Here is a 15,265-nt window from a genome sequence, read left to right as displayed (position 1 = left end):
TTCAGCTCTCTATTTGAGATCTCCACTTGACCACTAGTTTGTGGATGGTAGGGTGTTGCAACCTTATGCTTCACTCCATATTTTTGCAATAATCTTTCAAATTGATGGTTGCAAAAATGAGAACCTCCATCACTTATAATGGCACGTGGAGTTCCAAATCTTGTAAAAATGAACTTTTTAAGGAATTTAATCACTACTCTTACATCATTAGTTGGAGATGGTATAGCTTCAACCCATTTGCTTACATAATCTACTCCAACTAAAATGTATTTGTGTCCCAAGGACGATGGAAAAGGTCCCATGAAATCAATGCCCCACACATCAAATAGTTCCACTTCCAATATATTTTGGAGGGGCATTTCATCTCTCTTTGAGATATTACCCATCCTTTGACACCTATCACATGCATTTACAAACTTCCTCACATCCTTAAACATGTGTGGCCAAAAGAACCCTGCTTGAAGAACTTTTTCTGCAGTCTTTGTCACACTTATATGACCCCCATAAAGTGAAGAATGGCAATCTTTGATAACATTCCCGATCTCCTCATCAGCTAAACATCTTCTAATCAGCCCATCTCCACATCTCTTGAACAAAAATGGTTCCTCCCAATCATAATCCTTCACATCAAAAAGAAATTTCTTCTTTTGCTGCCATGTTAAATCAGGTGGAAGGATTCCACACACTAGATAGTTCACAAAATCTGCATACCAAGGTGTTTTTGCATTCATGATTACTAATAGTTGCTCATCAGGAAAATAATCATCTATTGGGGGCTCTTTTCCCAAATTGTCTCCTTGTTCTTGCCTCAATCTAGATAGATGATCCGCTACCACATTTTCTACTCCTTTCTTATCTTTAATTTCCAAGTCAAACTCTTGAAGGAGTAACACCCACCTTATCAATCTAGGTTTAGCCTCTTTTTTCTGAAGGAGATACTTGATAGCTACATGATCTGTGTATACTATGACCTTAGATCCCACAAGATAGGACATGAATTTGTCTACTGCAAATACTACTGCCAAAAACTCTTTCTCTGTAGTAGAGTAATTTATTTGAGCATCATCTAAGGTCCTACTTGCATAATATATTGCATACACCTTCTTATCTTTCCTTTGTCCCAAAACAGCCCCAATGGCATAATCACTAGCATCGCACATTAACTCAAAAGGTAATGACCAATCGGGTGGCTGCATAATAGGAGCAGATATCAAAGCTTCCTTTATCCTGCAAAAAGCATTCATACAATTAGTATCAAAATTAAATTCCACATCTTTACTCAATAAATTGGTAAGAGGTTTAGAAATCTTAGAGAAATCCTTGATGAATCTCCTATAAAATCCAGCATGCCCCAAGAAACTCCTCACTCCCTTCACAGATGTTGGGGGTGGCATTTTCTCAATAATTTCTATCTTTGATTTATCCACCTCAATACCCTTGTTTGACACAAGATGTCCCAAAAAAATTCCTTCTTGTACCATAAAGTGGCACTTTTCCCAATTCAAAACTAAATTGAACTCTTCACATCTCTGCAAAACCTTAGACAAGTTAGATAAGCATTCATCAAAAGATTTACCATACACAGAAAAATCATCCATGAACACTTCCATAATTTCCTCAATCATGTCAGAAAATATGGACATCATACATCGTTGAAATGTAGCAGGGGCATTACATAGTCCAAATGGCATCCTTCGATATGCAAAGGTACCATAAGGACATGTGAAGGTAGTTTTATCCTGATCATCTGGGTGAATAGGGATCTGAAAGAACCCTGAATAGCCATCCAAATAGCAAAAATAAGAATGATGAGCTAGTCTCTCAAGCATTTGATCTATAAATGGTAATGGAAAATGGTCCTTTCTAGTTGCCTTATTCAATTTCCTATAGTCTATACACATTCTCCATCCAGTTACAGTTCTTGTAGGTATTAGTTCATCATTTTCATTTTTCACCACTGTGATGCCCCCTTTCTTAGGTACAACATGAACTGGACTTACCCAATTGCTGTCAGAAACAGGGTAAATAATACCTGCATCAAGCAATTTCAAGATCTCCTTTTTCACAACCTCTTTCATGTTTGGATTCAATCTCCTTTGTGATTCTCGAGAGGCTTTATGGTCATTTTCCAACAAAATTCTATGCATGCACACAGAAGGATGTATTCCTTTAATATCATCAATGGTATAACCAATTATCCTTCTATGCTTCCTAAGAACTCTCAATAATTTTTCAACCTCACAATCAGTCAATTTAGCATTAACAATCACAGGATATGTAGAATTTTGCCCTAGAAAAGCATACCTGAGATTTGTTGGAAGAGGTTTCAACTCTACCTTAGGTGCTTCACTTTTCTCAAGCTTTGATGATGAAGTTGTTTCTTGCTTCAAGTCCCCAATTTTTTCAATATCAGCCATAGGCAATGGTGGATTTCCTTCCAAAATTGTAGCATATTCTGCAGCTTCTTCAATTTCATCCCCTTTTTTGATGTTATGAACCAAACAAGCTTCTAAGGGATCTTTAGGATGTTGCTTCTTAAGCACTTCTTTAACCTCTTCATCTATCACATCAACTCTCAAGCATGAGTTTGAATCATCTTTCTTTTTCATTGTTTGAAACAAATTGAATTCTACTTTCTCTTCCCCAACTTCTAATGTAAGCCTCCCATTTTTTACATCTATCACAGCTCCAGCAGTAGCAAGGAAAGGTCTACCAAGAATAATAGGAATGTGTATATCCTCCTCCATCTCCAATACCACAAAATCCACTGGTATGAAAAATTTCCCAACTTTCAGAGGAACATTCTCAACTATTCCAATTGGAAATTTAATAGATCTATCTGCTAACTGTAGTGATATGGTAGTAGGCTTCATTTCTCCAATCTTCACTTTCTCATAGATAGACAATGGCATCAGACTAACACTGGCTCCAAGATCGCATAAAGCCTTATCTATACTGATATCCCCAATGTGACATGGTATGGAGAAACTCCCAGGATCTTTCAGTTTGGGTGGAAGCTTATTTTGCAAAATAGCACTGCTTTCTTCCGTGAGAGCTACAGTCTCAAATTCCTCCAATTTCTTCTTGTTAGATAAAATCTCCTTCAAAAATTTGGCATAAGAAGGCATTTGTGCTAAGGCATCAGTGAAAGGAATAGTCACATGCAAAGACTTCAATACCTCCAAAAACTTCCCAAATTGTTTATCTAATTTTGCTTTCTGAAACCTTTGTGGGAATGGTAAAGGTGGCATGTAGGCTTTAGGTGCAACATATTTAGGTTCTTCCTCTTTGCTCTCCCTCTCCTTACTTCCTTTTTCTTCAATTGAATTTTCTTTCTCAGTTTCAATTCTAACTTCAACTTCAGTTTGTTCATCTCCTTCTCTGCTTTTCTTTTCTTCAACTTCCTCTTCAATCTTTTTATCTCCATTCTTCAATATTTTTCCACTTCTCAATGTAATAGCCTTGCAATGCTCCCTTGAATTTTCTGGTTGGCTAGGAAGCTTCCCAAATGCTTTGTTACTTGAAGAGCTAGCTTGTTGAGCTATTTGATTCTCTAACATCTTGTTGTGTGTTGCCATTTGATCCACTTTAGATGCTAATTGAGAAATCATTTCTTGTTGACTTTGATGGCTCACAAGTAGAGTTTCAATCATAGATTCCAATCTAGCTGTCTTGTCTAGTTGTGCTTGTTGTGGTAGAGGTGGAGCAGGTACATTTTGAGGTTTAGAAATTCCAGGAGGGGGACCTCTATTCTGCTGAAAATTCTGATTTTGTTGATATCCAGAAGGTTGCTGAAAATTCTGATTTTGCCCTTGTCTACCTCCCCAAGAGAAATTTGGGTGGTTTCTCCATGCTGGATCATAAGTTGCAGAAAATGGGTTACCACCTGGTCTTTGATTGTAGTTCCCCACATAATCCACTTGCTCACTTGAAAAATCTTGATTAAGTGCAGAAAAATCTGCTGCACAATTAACATTTGCAGCTCCAATTTCTAGTGAATTACTAGAACCTCCGGCTGAAGAATCTACTTTCATACTTAACTTGTCCATCTTCCTTGTCAAAGCATCAAACTTAGCATCAATCATATTCATGGCATCAAGCTCAAACATACCAGCTGGTTTCTTGATCTCATTCCTCTCACAACTCCATTGGTAGTTGTTATTGTAACACCCTAGGCAAATCCCACATCGACAAAACACGGGAGAGATGCTGGATTCATAAGATGGAGGTTCCTAACCCCTATTGACGCGTTTTAAAACCGTGAGGGCTTTAGCCCAGAGCGGACAATATCACTAGTGGGCCGGGCCATTACATTTGTGGTATCAGAGCCGCTCCGCGTGCAACCTTGAACGATGGTGGGGCAAACCTCAGCGAGGACGCTGAGTCCCATAAGGGGGGTGGATTGTAACACCCTAGGCAAATCCCACATCGACAAAACACGGGAGAGATGCTGGGTTTATAAGTTGGTGGTTCGTAACCCCTAGTGACGCGTTTTAAAACCGTGAGGGCTTCAGCCCAGAGCGGACAATATCACTAGTGGGTCGGGCTCAGCGAGGACGCTGAGTCCCATAAGGGGGGTGGATTGTAACACCCTAGGCAAATCCCACATCGACAAAACACGGGAGAGATGCTGGGTTCATAAGATGGAGGTTCCTAACCCCTATTGACGCGTTTTAAAACCGTGAGGGCTTCAGCCCAGAGCGGACAATTCCTCTAGTGGTTGATTCCCGATCGTTACAATTGGTATCAGAGCCGCTCGCGTGTCCTCTTGGGCGATGGTGGGGCAAACCTCAGCGAGGACGCTGAGTCCCGAAAGGGGGGGAGAAAGGTCCCTTAGGCAAATCCCACATCGGCAAAGCACGGAGATGGTCTTGGGCCCAAAAAGTAATGATATATAAAATGAGGGAACTAATCATTAGAGGCGCCTTTTGATGGAATGGCCTGGAGAGTTGGAAGAACTCCAGGGTTAAACGTGCTCGTTTGAGAGAAATCCTAGGATGGGTGACCTCCTGGGAAGTTCTCCATTCCACCTATGGGATAAAACCGTGAGGGCTTCGGCCCAGAGCGGACAATATCATTAGTGGGCCAGACCGTTACATTTGTGGTATCAGAGCCACTCCGCGTGCAACCTTGAACGATGGTGGGGCAAACCTCAGCGAGGACGCTGAGTCCCATAAGGGGGGTGGATTGTAACACCCTAGGCAAATCCCACATCGACAAAACACGGGAGAGATGCTGGGTTCATAAGATGGAGGTTCCTAACCCCTATTGACGCGTTTTAAAACCGTGAGGGCTTCAGCCCAGAGCGGACAATATCACTAGTGGGCCGGGCCATTACAGTTATAAGCAATTTTATCAAGAGCGGAAAAAGCTTCATCTTCAGATTTCTCCATAAGGTCACCTCCAGAAGATGCATCAATTGTACTCCTAATAGCTGGCGAAACTCCATTGTAAAAGTGTTGAACAAGCATCCACTTAGGAATCCCATGATGTGGACATCTCCTTTGCAAATCCTTGTACCTCTCCCATGCTTCATACAAGCTCTCATCATCTCTAGGTTTAAAAGAAGTCAGCTCATTTCTTAGCTTAGCTGTCTTGCTTGGTGGAAAATATTGAGCCAAAAATGCTTGAGAAAGTTCATCCCATGTTGTGATAGAACCCGGTGGCAAAGAATGTAACCACTCTCTAGCTCGGTCCTTCAGAGAAAAAGGAAATAATCTGAGTCGAATTGCATCATCAGAAACTCCATTTATCTTCAACATATCACTGATCTCAAGAAAGTGTGCCAGATGCACATGTGGACTTTCACTTGGATTTCCTCCAAATTGTGCTTGTTGTACCATTTGACAGTGCGAGCTTGATTCAAAATTACTAGCTTCTACCCTTGGTCTTGTGATACTTGGCATGAAATCTCCAATGTTAGGATAGGCATGATCTTTCACAGAGCGGTTGTTATTGTTGTTGTTGTTGTTGTCAGCCATTTCTTCTTGTAATTGCTCTTGCTCTTGTGCTCTTTCTTGTTGTTGTTGAGCTTTAATTTCAGCTTTTCTCCTCTTAGATTCTACTCTTAAAGCTTTTGCTGTCTTCTCTATTTCTGGATCAAAGAATAGATTGATTTCTTCACTTTTTGTCCTTCTCATAAAATAAAGCACCTGAAAAAAACAAAAATAAACAAATTCTCAAAGTAAAATGGTAAAAAGAAATAAAATAAAATGCCCAAATTAACCAAACAAACAATTGTTCAATATCAAACAAAAATCAAATCCCCGGCAACGGCGCCAAAAACTTGGTGTGGTGAATCCGCAAGTATACGGGTCGTCTCAAGTAATAAAGTGATGAATCAAGTATCATTCCCACGAGGATTTGCTGTTTGATTACTAAACTATGAATGAAGCGATTATTTGGGCTAATGATTAATGAATAAATGGTAAATGTAAATGAGCAAGGTAAATTGATTAATCCAATTGAAATGGGTAAAGAGCAAACAAATAAATTCTAATTCTAGCTCACAATTAAACTAAAATTAACAATGGGTAATTTAAGCAAAAGTATAATTATGGTAAAAGTGATTCCAGAGTTGGGGGTTTATGCATAAATTAATTGGGATTTGTCTTGGGCATTCCAATTTTTAAAAGAAAATAGAGTTTGAAGGAAATTGATTCTAAATCCCTTTGATATCTTTTTCAAGCAAATCAAAGCGTATTCTAAAATAACCAAACCTACTTTCGTATGTATTTGATTATTTTAAAACCCATTAAGTTTTGTAACCAATAATTAATTCCTCTTAAAGTCCTAGTTTATTTCTAAATCTAGGTGATTTTAAGTTCCAATCCTTGATTAACTATCAATGACTTTCACCTTTCGGTCCTTCAATCAAAGATTAACACAATACCCAATGGGTACCAACATTAGGCAAGTAAATCAAGCACACAAGGAAGGAATCAAAACTCATATTTATGTAAAATAAGGAAATACCCAATCCAAATCCACAAATTAATCTAAAACATATTTCCCAACTCTGAAATCTAAAGAAATTACTCACTCATGATGGTATTTACAAGAAATATTGATGGAAAAGTAAAGGAAAACATGATAAGAGGACTGAAATAGAAAAACCCAGGTGGAAGAACCAAGGTCTCTGGTTTCTGGAGCTCCAAACTCGTGCAGCAACTCCTCTTCCTAGAGAGAATGGCGTCTTCTCTCCCTCTTTCTATATAATTTTCTTTCCTTTTTGTTTTTCCTCCCCTTCCTCTTATGGCAAAAATAAGGAAATGATGAATTTATATGGTCCCTAAAAGTTTCCCTAAAAGTAAATAAAAGACAAGGAGTGAATAGGAAATGAGGTGTAAAATTATCCAAGTCAGCAGCACTATTCACGTTAGGCGATGCCGCTTAGGGTTCGGCTTAACCCTGAGCAGCTTCTTAGCAAATTTAGCCTCTGGTCGCACTGTCTGCTTAAGGTTAAGCAGACCTTCAGCAAATCTCGACAGACTTAGAGTAAAATAGACTTTTCTGTTCATGCTTGACTTGTGCTGCACCTTAAGCACTGCCGCTTTACCCTAAGCATGACCTTAAGCAAAGTCTCAAGCAAATTTCGGCTAGTTTGCTCTTTCAAGGCTTGATTTCTTCAACTTTCCTCCATGCTTAAAGAACTTCAAATCTCTTCAAATTATTTTCTATTGCACTCATTGATCTTCGATTTGCCACAAAATCCTATCAAAAACAACAAAATTACTAAAATCAAATATAAAGTATCTAAAGTTAACAAATAAGCTAGAATAAAGCTAAAAACATAAAATCTACTAAAAGATAAGGGCAAAATAGATGCAAAACTACCCTAAAATGCCTATATGAAATGAGTGTAACATATATATATATATGTAAAAGATAACAATATATTTATAATTAAGAATTATAAGATAATTTAATATATTTATAACTAAAATTACTAAGAAAATATAGAAAAATGAAATATAATATTAAGTTATATTTAATTCACAATTATATATACAGATATAGATATATATAATTATGTTGAAAGTATGTAATACATATAAAAAAACATATGTATAAATTCGATTCTTAGTTCGGTTCCGATTCTATACAGTTTCTGTTCAGTTTAAATCTGATTTGGTTCGATTCTTAGTGAAGAACTAGAACCGAATCAAAGTATCAAAATAAATTCAGTTCGGTACGGTTCTTCAGTTCGGTTCGGTTCCCCCAAGAACCGTGCACAGCCCTACCAGCTACAAGGGATTGTGGGACTTCTTCATAGTGGCAACTCGACTTAAAACTGCATAATCAAGAAAACCAAATTACAAAATTAAGTAGGAATCATGGCCTTAAATTCCATAACCAAGAGCGAATAGTTGTTGACAAGCTGAACTTACAAAAGGAATGTGATGAGAAGTTGATCAATGACAATGCCCTTCATCGAAATTTCATATATGAAGCTACTCAATGAATCCCCATCCTAAAGTTCAGAAGCAGTTGCAGTACATTCTATCTGGACGACAAAGAGAAAGAAAAAAATTATAAAGAGACAGAAATAAATTTTTCAATCGAAATTAATTCAAGTAATGAAAATCCACCAATTTTTAACATCTATGAACAACTGCTCTGAGATTTAAGAGAGAATATTGCAAGATATCTGTCAATAAAAAACACACATGAAAATCCAAGAATTTTAATGACAAAAACCAGCGTCTGCTTCTAAGATAGAGGAAAAAAATAATGTTTATTGAAGGGGATAAGCACATACCCCAAGAGTAGTCGATCTGATTCTTCTGATCTTAGTTTGTAGCAGCCATACACTTGAATCCATCTATCGTCAATACTAATATTTGGGATGCGAGCAATTTTGGGCCAATCAACACCCATGTTGTTTTTGCATCTTTCTGATAGTTGAGGACATAATTTAATCCATAAATATTGCAATTAGGTGAGGCTTTCCATCCACTCTGGTAAAGATTTCAAATTAGGACAACTATCAATTGAGAGTTTGCGTAGGGTGGGAACATGTTGAAGTCCCTTTGGAAGGGACGCCAATTTGTTCATATTTATCAATTGAAACTCCCGGAGGCTTCTAAGGAACTACCATGGCATGTCTCTATGATCCTCTGAATCGGGTAAATCAAGCTCCTCTAGCAGCAACTCCTCTGGCAGAAATTCTAGATCATGAATATTCTCGCTTTGCAGAATTTTCAGTTGAGAAGGGGAAATCAAAGAACAAGAAGAGGTAGATTGTGACACCGAAATCTTCATCTTCAGTATGTCCTCCAATGACTTCTTGGTGGCATTTACCAATGCCAAAATGGAATGAGAGGCATTGAAGTGAGGTTAGGGCAAGACATGATTTCCAAATAATCAAGACGGTGAAATTGTAGCAACTGAGGCGTGGATGAATCCCTCCTCCATCCCTTCAGATTTGCGCAATTTGAGAGCCAGAGTTTCTCTACGGAAGGGAAGAATAATACATTGTCGCAATTAATCCCACTCTCCATGGACTCCAGGTCAGTTAAATTGTCAATCGTCAAACGTTTAGGTGAAGGGAACTGATCCAACGGTGGAAAATGCTGGCATTTTTTGCAGTTATCAATTCGAAGTTCCGCCAAATTAGTGAGGGAAGAAATCCAGCTTGGAAACATGAGTCTTCCACACCCATACACAAGCAACCATTTTAGATTAAGGTGTGGCCACAGCTCTTCTAATGACATTTCTTCATCATATTCAACTTCATCTAAGCCACTATCACTATTATTATCATAGGATCGCCCAATTTCCATGATAATCTCAACATTTGAAGGTGTTGCTTCCCTTTTAAATTGGCTGCCTTAAATTCAGATGCTGGATTTTTCACATACCTCAGATTCATGATTTCTAGATATCCTCCCAGATTGTTCAAGTCGCGTAATTCACCAAGTCGACCACTATGTTTAGAGACACTGTTATCTTTGGCCACCATGAATGTTGATAAATTCTCAAAGGAAGTCAGTTGACCAATCCCACGCGGCATATGAGTCAAACAAACACATCCCTCAAGGTAAAGGTTCTGGAGATTGACCAACTTTTTAATGTGCTTAGGCAACTGCTTAAGCCTTTCATAGTTGATTAGGAGTAGAGTTTGCAGGTTTTGGAGATTAATAATGAAATCAGGAAGGATTTCAATGTCTTTGTTATGAGAAAGACCAAGAAACCTTATGTGCTTCAATTTATCAATGGAACGTGGCACTCTCTTAATTCTCAAACCATGCAAACTTAATGCCCTTACACGATTTAATTTGAAAAAAATTTCATCTCATTCTATTTCTTTAATATCATGCTTTTTTGACCAACTAAATGATGCAAATGTTCTCACCTTTGACAAATTAGGTAAGCAACTTGTAACTTTTTGCCACGACTCAACTTCAAAATCAATTGGTAAATGTCGAGTTTTTTCTTAAACATGCTTTGCATTTGAATTTAATAAAATAATTTCATCTCCTGCTACTTGCACGGTAAGATCATGCATCAAATCATGCATTTTACATCTCCATAAATTGCCCAACGCGTCTTCTTTTACTTCTTGAAAGAAGGTCCTCCACGAAAGATCCTTGAAATATTTTAGGCCTGTATCTTGAAGACTTTGTTCTCAATTTGATGATTTAATAAATCCATGTGCCATCCAAAGGCTCACCAAATATGGGATGTTAATTTCATAATCTTTTGGAAATAATCTACAATAAGCAAAGCAACACTTTAAATGAGAAGGTAGATGAATATAACTCAATATGAGAGTTTGCATAATACTACTCCCCTATTCATTCATATTTGGAAGCTCTTTTCTTTAAAATTTCCAGTTATCTACTGTATTTTTAGAATACAATAAATGACCTATTACTCTTACAGCTAAAGGGACTCCAACACATTTTGTCACAATTTCTTTTCCAATTCTCTCATGGTCTGGGCTAATGACTTCCCCTTGTTTAAAGGCCATATTTGCAAATAAAGACCACGAATCATCAACAAGTAGGCCTTGTAAGTCATGTGTTTTTGTTGATCCTATCATTTGTGCAACATTTTTAAGACGTGTAGTCACTATTAATTTGCTTCCACTTCTACCCCCAACTAACAAATCCTTCAAGTAAAACCATTTTTCAGAATCCTCATCCAATACATCATCCAAAACAAGTACATATTTTTTTCCACTAATTTTTTCATGAAGAAGATCTTTCAAGGTATTCATTTCAAGATTTTTAGGTTTTTCACCAATGGGAGATTCCAAAATCTTTTCAACAATTATTTTAACTTCAAAATTATCAGAAATGCACACCCACATTTTTAGCTCAAAATTTGATTTCACCGTCTCATCATAATATGCAAGTTGAGCAAGTGTTGTCTTTCCTAAGCCTCCAATACCCACAATGGAAATGATTGACACATTCTCCCCACAACTAGAAGACAGAAGAAAATCAACAATTTCCTTCTTATCCTTTTCTCTGCCAACAACTACTTGAGTTAAAGATGAGTGAGTTTGCCCTCTTCGCTCAACCATTGGTAGTATCTTCTGAGGGCGCTCATCTAAGTGAAACTTCTTTTTTTCAGCAATCCCATCTAATTTACTTCTAAGTTTTTTAATCTTATGAGTCATTTTAAGACCGTAAGCAAATTGGTTTGTGCTTGAAAAGAACAAGCGTACCTCCTTCACCATTTTGTTGCTGGTCATCATCTGCTTCAGTAAAACATCGGTGGAGAACTCATCTAAAAAGTCATCGGCATCGTAAAATTATTCCTTCAGCGATTCAACCAATCTTTGACTTGATGACTCTGCGAATACTGCTCCTCTGCATCAAGAAGCACAGCTTGGATGGTTGGAACTGTCTTCCTGAGTTTCTCAAGCTCCTCGTTGACACCCCACCACAGCTTAGTCTCCAGAGGGGCTGGAGAAGCCAGCTTAGAAATGATTTCCCCTGCAACGTTGAAGAGAATTGCTTCTTGCATTGATTCACAAGCAAGAGGAAAGTAAAGGTAAGGCACAATTGGGAAGTGTTGAAGGTTTCATGAGAAAGATTATGAAGCTATGTGGAGGATGAAAATGCAGTGGAAATATTTATAACAAATTTTATATTTCTGCATTATTTCTTTAAAGGACAACCGTGTGGGGACATATATGGAAATATTGGTTTGTTTGTTTCTTTTGATTAATTCTTGAAATTAATATATTAGTAGATTTCAACTATTAAATAGCTTTCTCTGATGATAATAATGATGTCGACATTCTCCACTACAGAAATGTGAACATTAGTTGAAAGTCAATATTAGATTTTAATGGCAAAGAAAAGTCATAGCAAACTTTGAAGTTATTGACACAAAATGTTAATTTTTTGATGAACTTTCCTTAGCATTTTCATTAGATAATATTTTTAAAGAAATGTTAAGTTTCGAGGTTTTGAATCAAAATTCTCTATATTATTTTCTTATTATATTTTATTAATTATAATTTTAAAGGTGATTAAAATATAATTAAATTAAAATTTATTGATAAAAAGAAATCTTCTTATTAGTTCAACCAATGAATGAATGAGAACAAAAAATAAATAAGAAAAGAAAAATTAAGTCCATAAATTGTTTTTGTCACGATCCGATTCCACGTGTCAGACTGGCATAAAGTCTCTAAGGCCCGTAGTAAGCCTTATTGTTCCAAATCCATGAACAAGGCCACAAACTGAGGCCCATCTTGTAAATAAAATAAAATAAAATATTACATTTTTATTCGAGTCAATCCAATTCGATAACCATTAAAAACTAAAGTTAAGGGAGCTCAACTCAACTTTGATACTACGATTTTCAAAAATTTTAAATATCATAAAAATTTTGCATTTATTAAAACACGAAAACTTAAATTTATATAGTATCTAATAAGATTATTACTACTGCTAATACATGTGGAGTTTTAGATTATAATTTTGAAAAATAATAATATAAATAAATAACTGTTAATAAACCTGCGAGGAAGAAATATTTGCTTCTGGCTTGGAGACAATGATACATATTTGAAGTAATTATTTACTAGGCATTTCCCAATTTTATGGACAAACAAAGGATCCAAAAACATGAGTGGCAAATACTCCATACCTGTAAAACAACTCCATCTGATCAACTCTGTGCCAGAACAGGTACTAACTCTTGCATTTTCAAGTTGCGTAATCGTGAAACTACAAAAAGAGTAGCAAACATTAAGGTTGCTGGCAACAGTAGGATATCTTGTTGATAAAATAAAAGAAGTACCTTTCGGTTATGGGTCAACTATTCATGCCATTATTTACATAGAACGTCCACCGCATAAATAATGTTCACATCCACTGCACAAGAACGCCATTAGGAATGGTGAACAATCAAAGCTTAATGAAAAAAAAAATCTTTTGTCAGTTTACAAAGTAAACTAGGAAAATATTTCATAGGTTGATGTGATTTATCTTAATCGCTAAGAATTCTAGTCCTAATCTAGAGTAGATATTTGAAAGAAAATTAAATTTAATTAAAATTATTAGGAAATATAAATAAAATTTAATGTTGACCTTTATTTTTAAAAAAATTAAAGATTAATTACCTTTAAAATTTTAATCATTAATTTCTCATAAGAATTCAAATATCCCATAATTTCTGATTTTAATTTAAAGTATATATTTAAAAGAAATCAAACTTAATAAAAATTTTCATCATTAATTTCTAAAAAAAATTTAAATATCTCCTGATTCTTAGTTCTAATTTTAAACATATATTTTAAAGGAAATTAAACCTAATTATAGTCATTAATAATTTTTCATTATTTAAATTTGGAAGATCATATAAATTAAGAATTGTATTTAGAAAATTAGATTATTTAATAATTACACATTACAACTATTTAGAAAATATAGATAAAATTTAATTTTGATCTTTTTTTTTAAATAACCTTTAATAATTGAGCATCTTTTAAAAAAAAAATCAATCATTAATTTCTCACAAATATTCAAGTATCATTGATTTTTTGTTCTAATTTAGAACAAATATTTTTTTAAAAAAATAAATTTAATTAAAACTATTTATGAAATATAAATAAAACTCCAAGGCCAGTCTTATGGGTGTTGCATCCAGAATTTGCCACCTGGCGTTTATCCTAAAAAATCAATTCAGTCACTGAGTGCGTAAGAGCTCTTCCACTCATTGTCATTAGGCAAAATCTCCGTGAAGCCAATACCAGTGTTGAATCACTAGCTAAGTGAAGTAGCGTAAGCCCCTCCTTATACTATAATTAAATTATATATATTATTTTAATTTTGATCAATCGGACATTCTCAATTACCTACTTTTTATTTTAAAATAAAAAATTATTTATGTAATTTTATTTAATAATTAAATAACAAAAATTATTATTTTTATGTGAATTGAATTTTGAATAAATCTTCATGGATCCGAATTGTGATCGGATCCAAAAATTTCATACTGCGATCCGATTGAAATAAAAAGCAAGATCTGTGGTGATAGTGAAGGGCACAAGGCAATATAAATATTATAATATTCTGTCATTTGTAGTAGTATTATGAGATATTCGGCAAACACACTGGGGTTAAGGTTTGAGGATTCTAAGTGATTGTATCTGATAAGTGCATAATTTATTAATTTTACTCCCATCACATTTAGTGTTTTTAATGTGTTTTTGTGTTTAATTCAGTTGGTTAAGTATAGTTATCTATTAGGCATATGTTTAAAAAGTTATTGAAATAATTGTGTTAAATGGAGAAATTTGACTCTTGCTGTATTTTTCAGGGTTTTGGTGGAGTTTCGGAGCAATATAGTGTGGAAGGAAGCTTGGAAAGGTCAAAGGATTGAGAAGCATTATTGATACAAAGTACATGGGTCGTGTAAGCACAACCAGAGACCCGTGTAACTTTTTGCCGGAAGAAATCCAGAGAACAGAGGAGGAGACAAAGTACACGGGCCGTATAACTTGACCCGTGTAAATCTTGGAGACCCGTGTAACTTTCTGTGCCCATGCGAAATATGCCCATTCAGCTCCAGTAAGTTATATGGCCCTGGGCCTTGTAGTGATACACGGGCCGTGTATCCGTCGACAGTCAAATTCCTAATTCCGCTCCAGTTGCAGTTTTTGACAGAAATTCTAAAAACCTAACCCTAGACCCATTTATTATAAATAGAAGAGATTGAGACACCTCCAGAGGATTCGGCAGCCTCTCCATTCATTTTTTAGAATTCTTCTTTATTTTTCTATAAGCCATGAACATGA

General features: G+C 35.8%; 2 protein-coding genes and 1 non-coding gene across 3 annotated transcripts in view; 1 reads left to right on the top strand and 2 right to left on the bottom strand.

The window, feature by feature from the left end:
* Window positions 1-15,265, bottom strand: part of LOC110663053 (putative disease resistance protein RGA3) — a 60,403-nt gene that overhangs the window by 8,877 nt on the left and 36,261 nt on the right. The window lies entirely within an intron of this gene.
* On the top strand, window positions 5,482-5,588 carry LOC131173734 (small nucleolar RNA R71). The gene has a single exon (XR_009144048.1). It is a non-coding gene; the product is annotated as a small nucleolar RNA R71 (small nucleolar RNA).
* Window positions 10,826-12,139, bottom strand: LOC131172511 (putative disease resistance protein RGA3). Its single transcript, XM_058133416.1, has one exon. The coding sequence runs from the start codon at window positions 11,705-11,707 to the stop codon at window positions 10,826-10,828; it is 882 nt and encodes a 293-aa protein (XP_057989399.1). The 5' UTR covers window positions 11,708-12,139.

The sequence above is a fragment of the Hevea brasiliensis genome, chromosome 14, assembly GCF_030052815.1.
Source record: "Hevea brasiliensis isolate MT/VB/25A 57/8 chromosome 14, ASM3005281v1, whole genome shotgun sequence".
Classification (NCBI taxonomy): Eukaryota; Viridiplantae; Streptophyta; class Magnoliopsida; order Malpighiales; family Euphorbiaceae; genus Hevea; species Hevea brasiliensis.
Note: the sequence above shows the minus strand (reverse complement) of the source record. Positions and strands in the feature narration are given on the sequence as shown.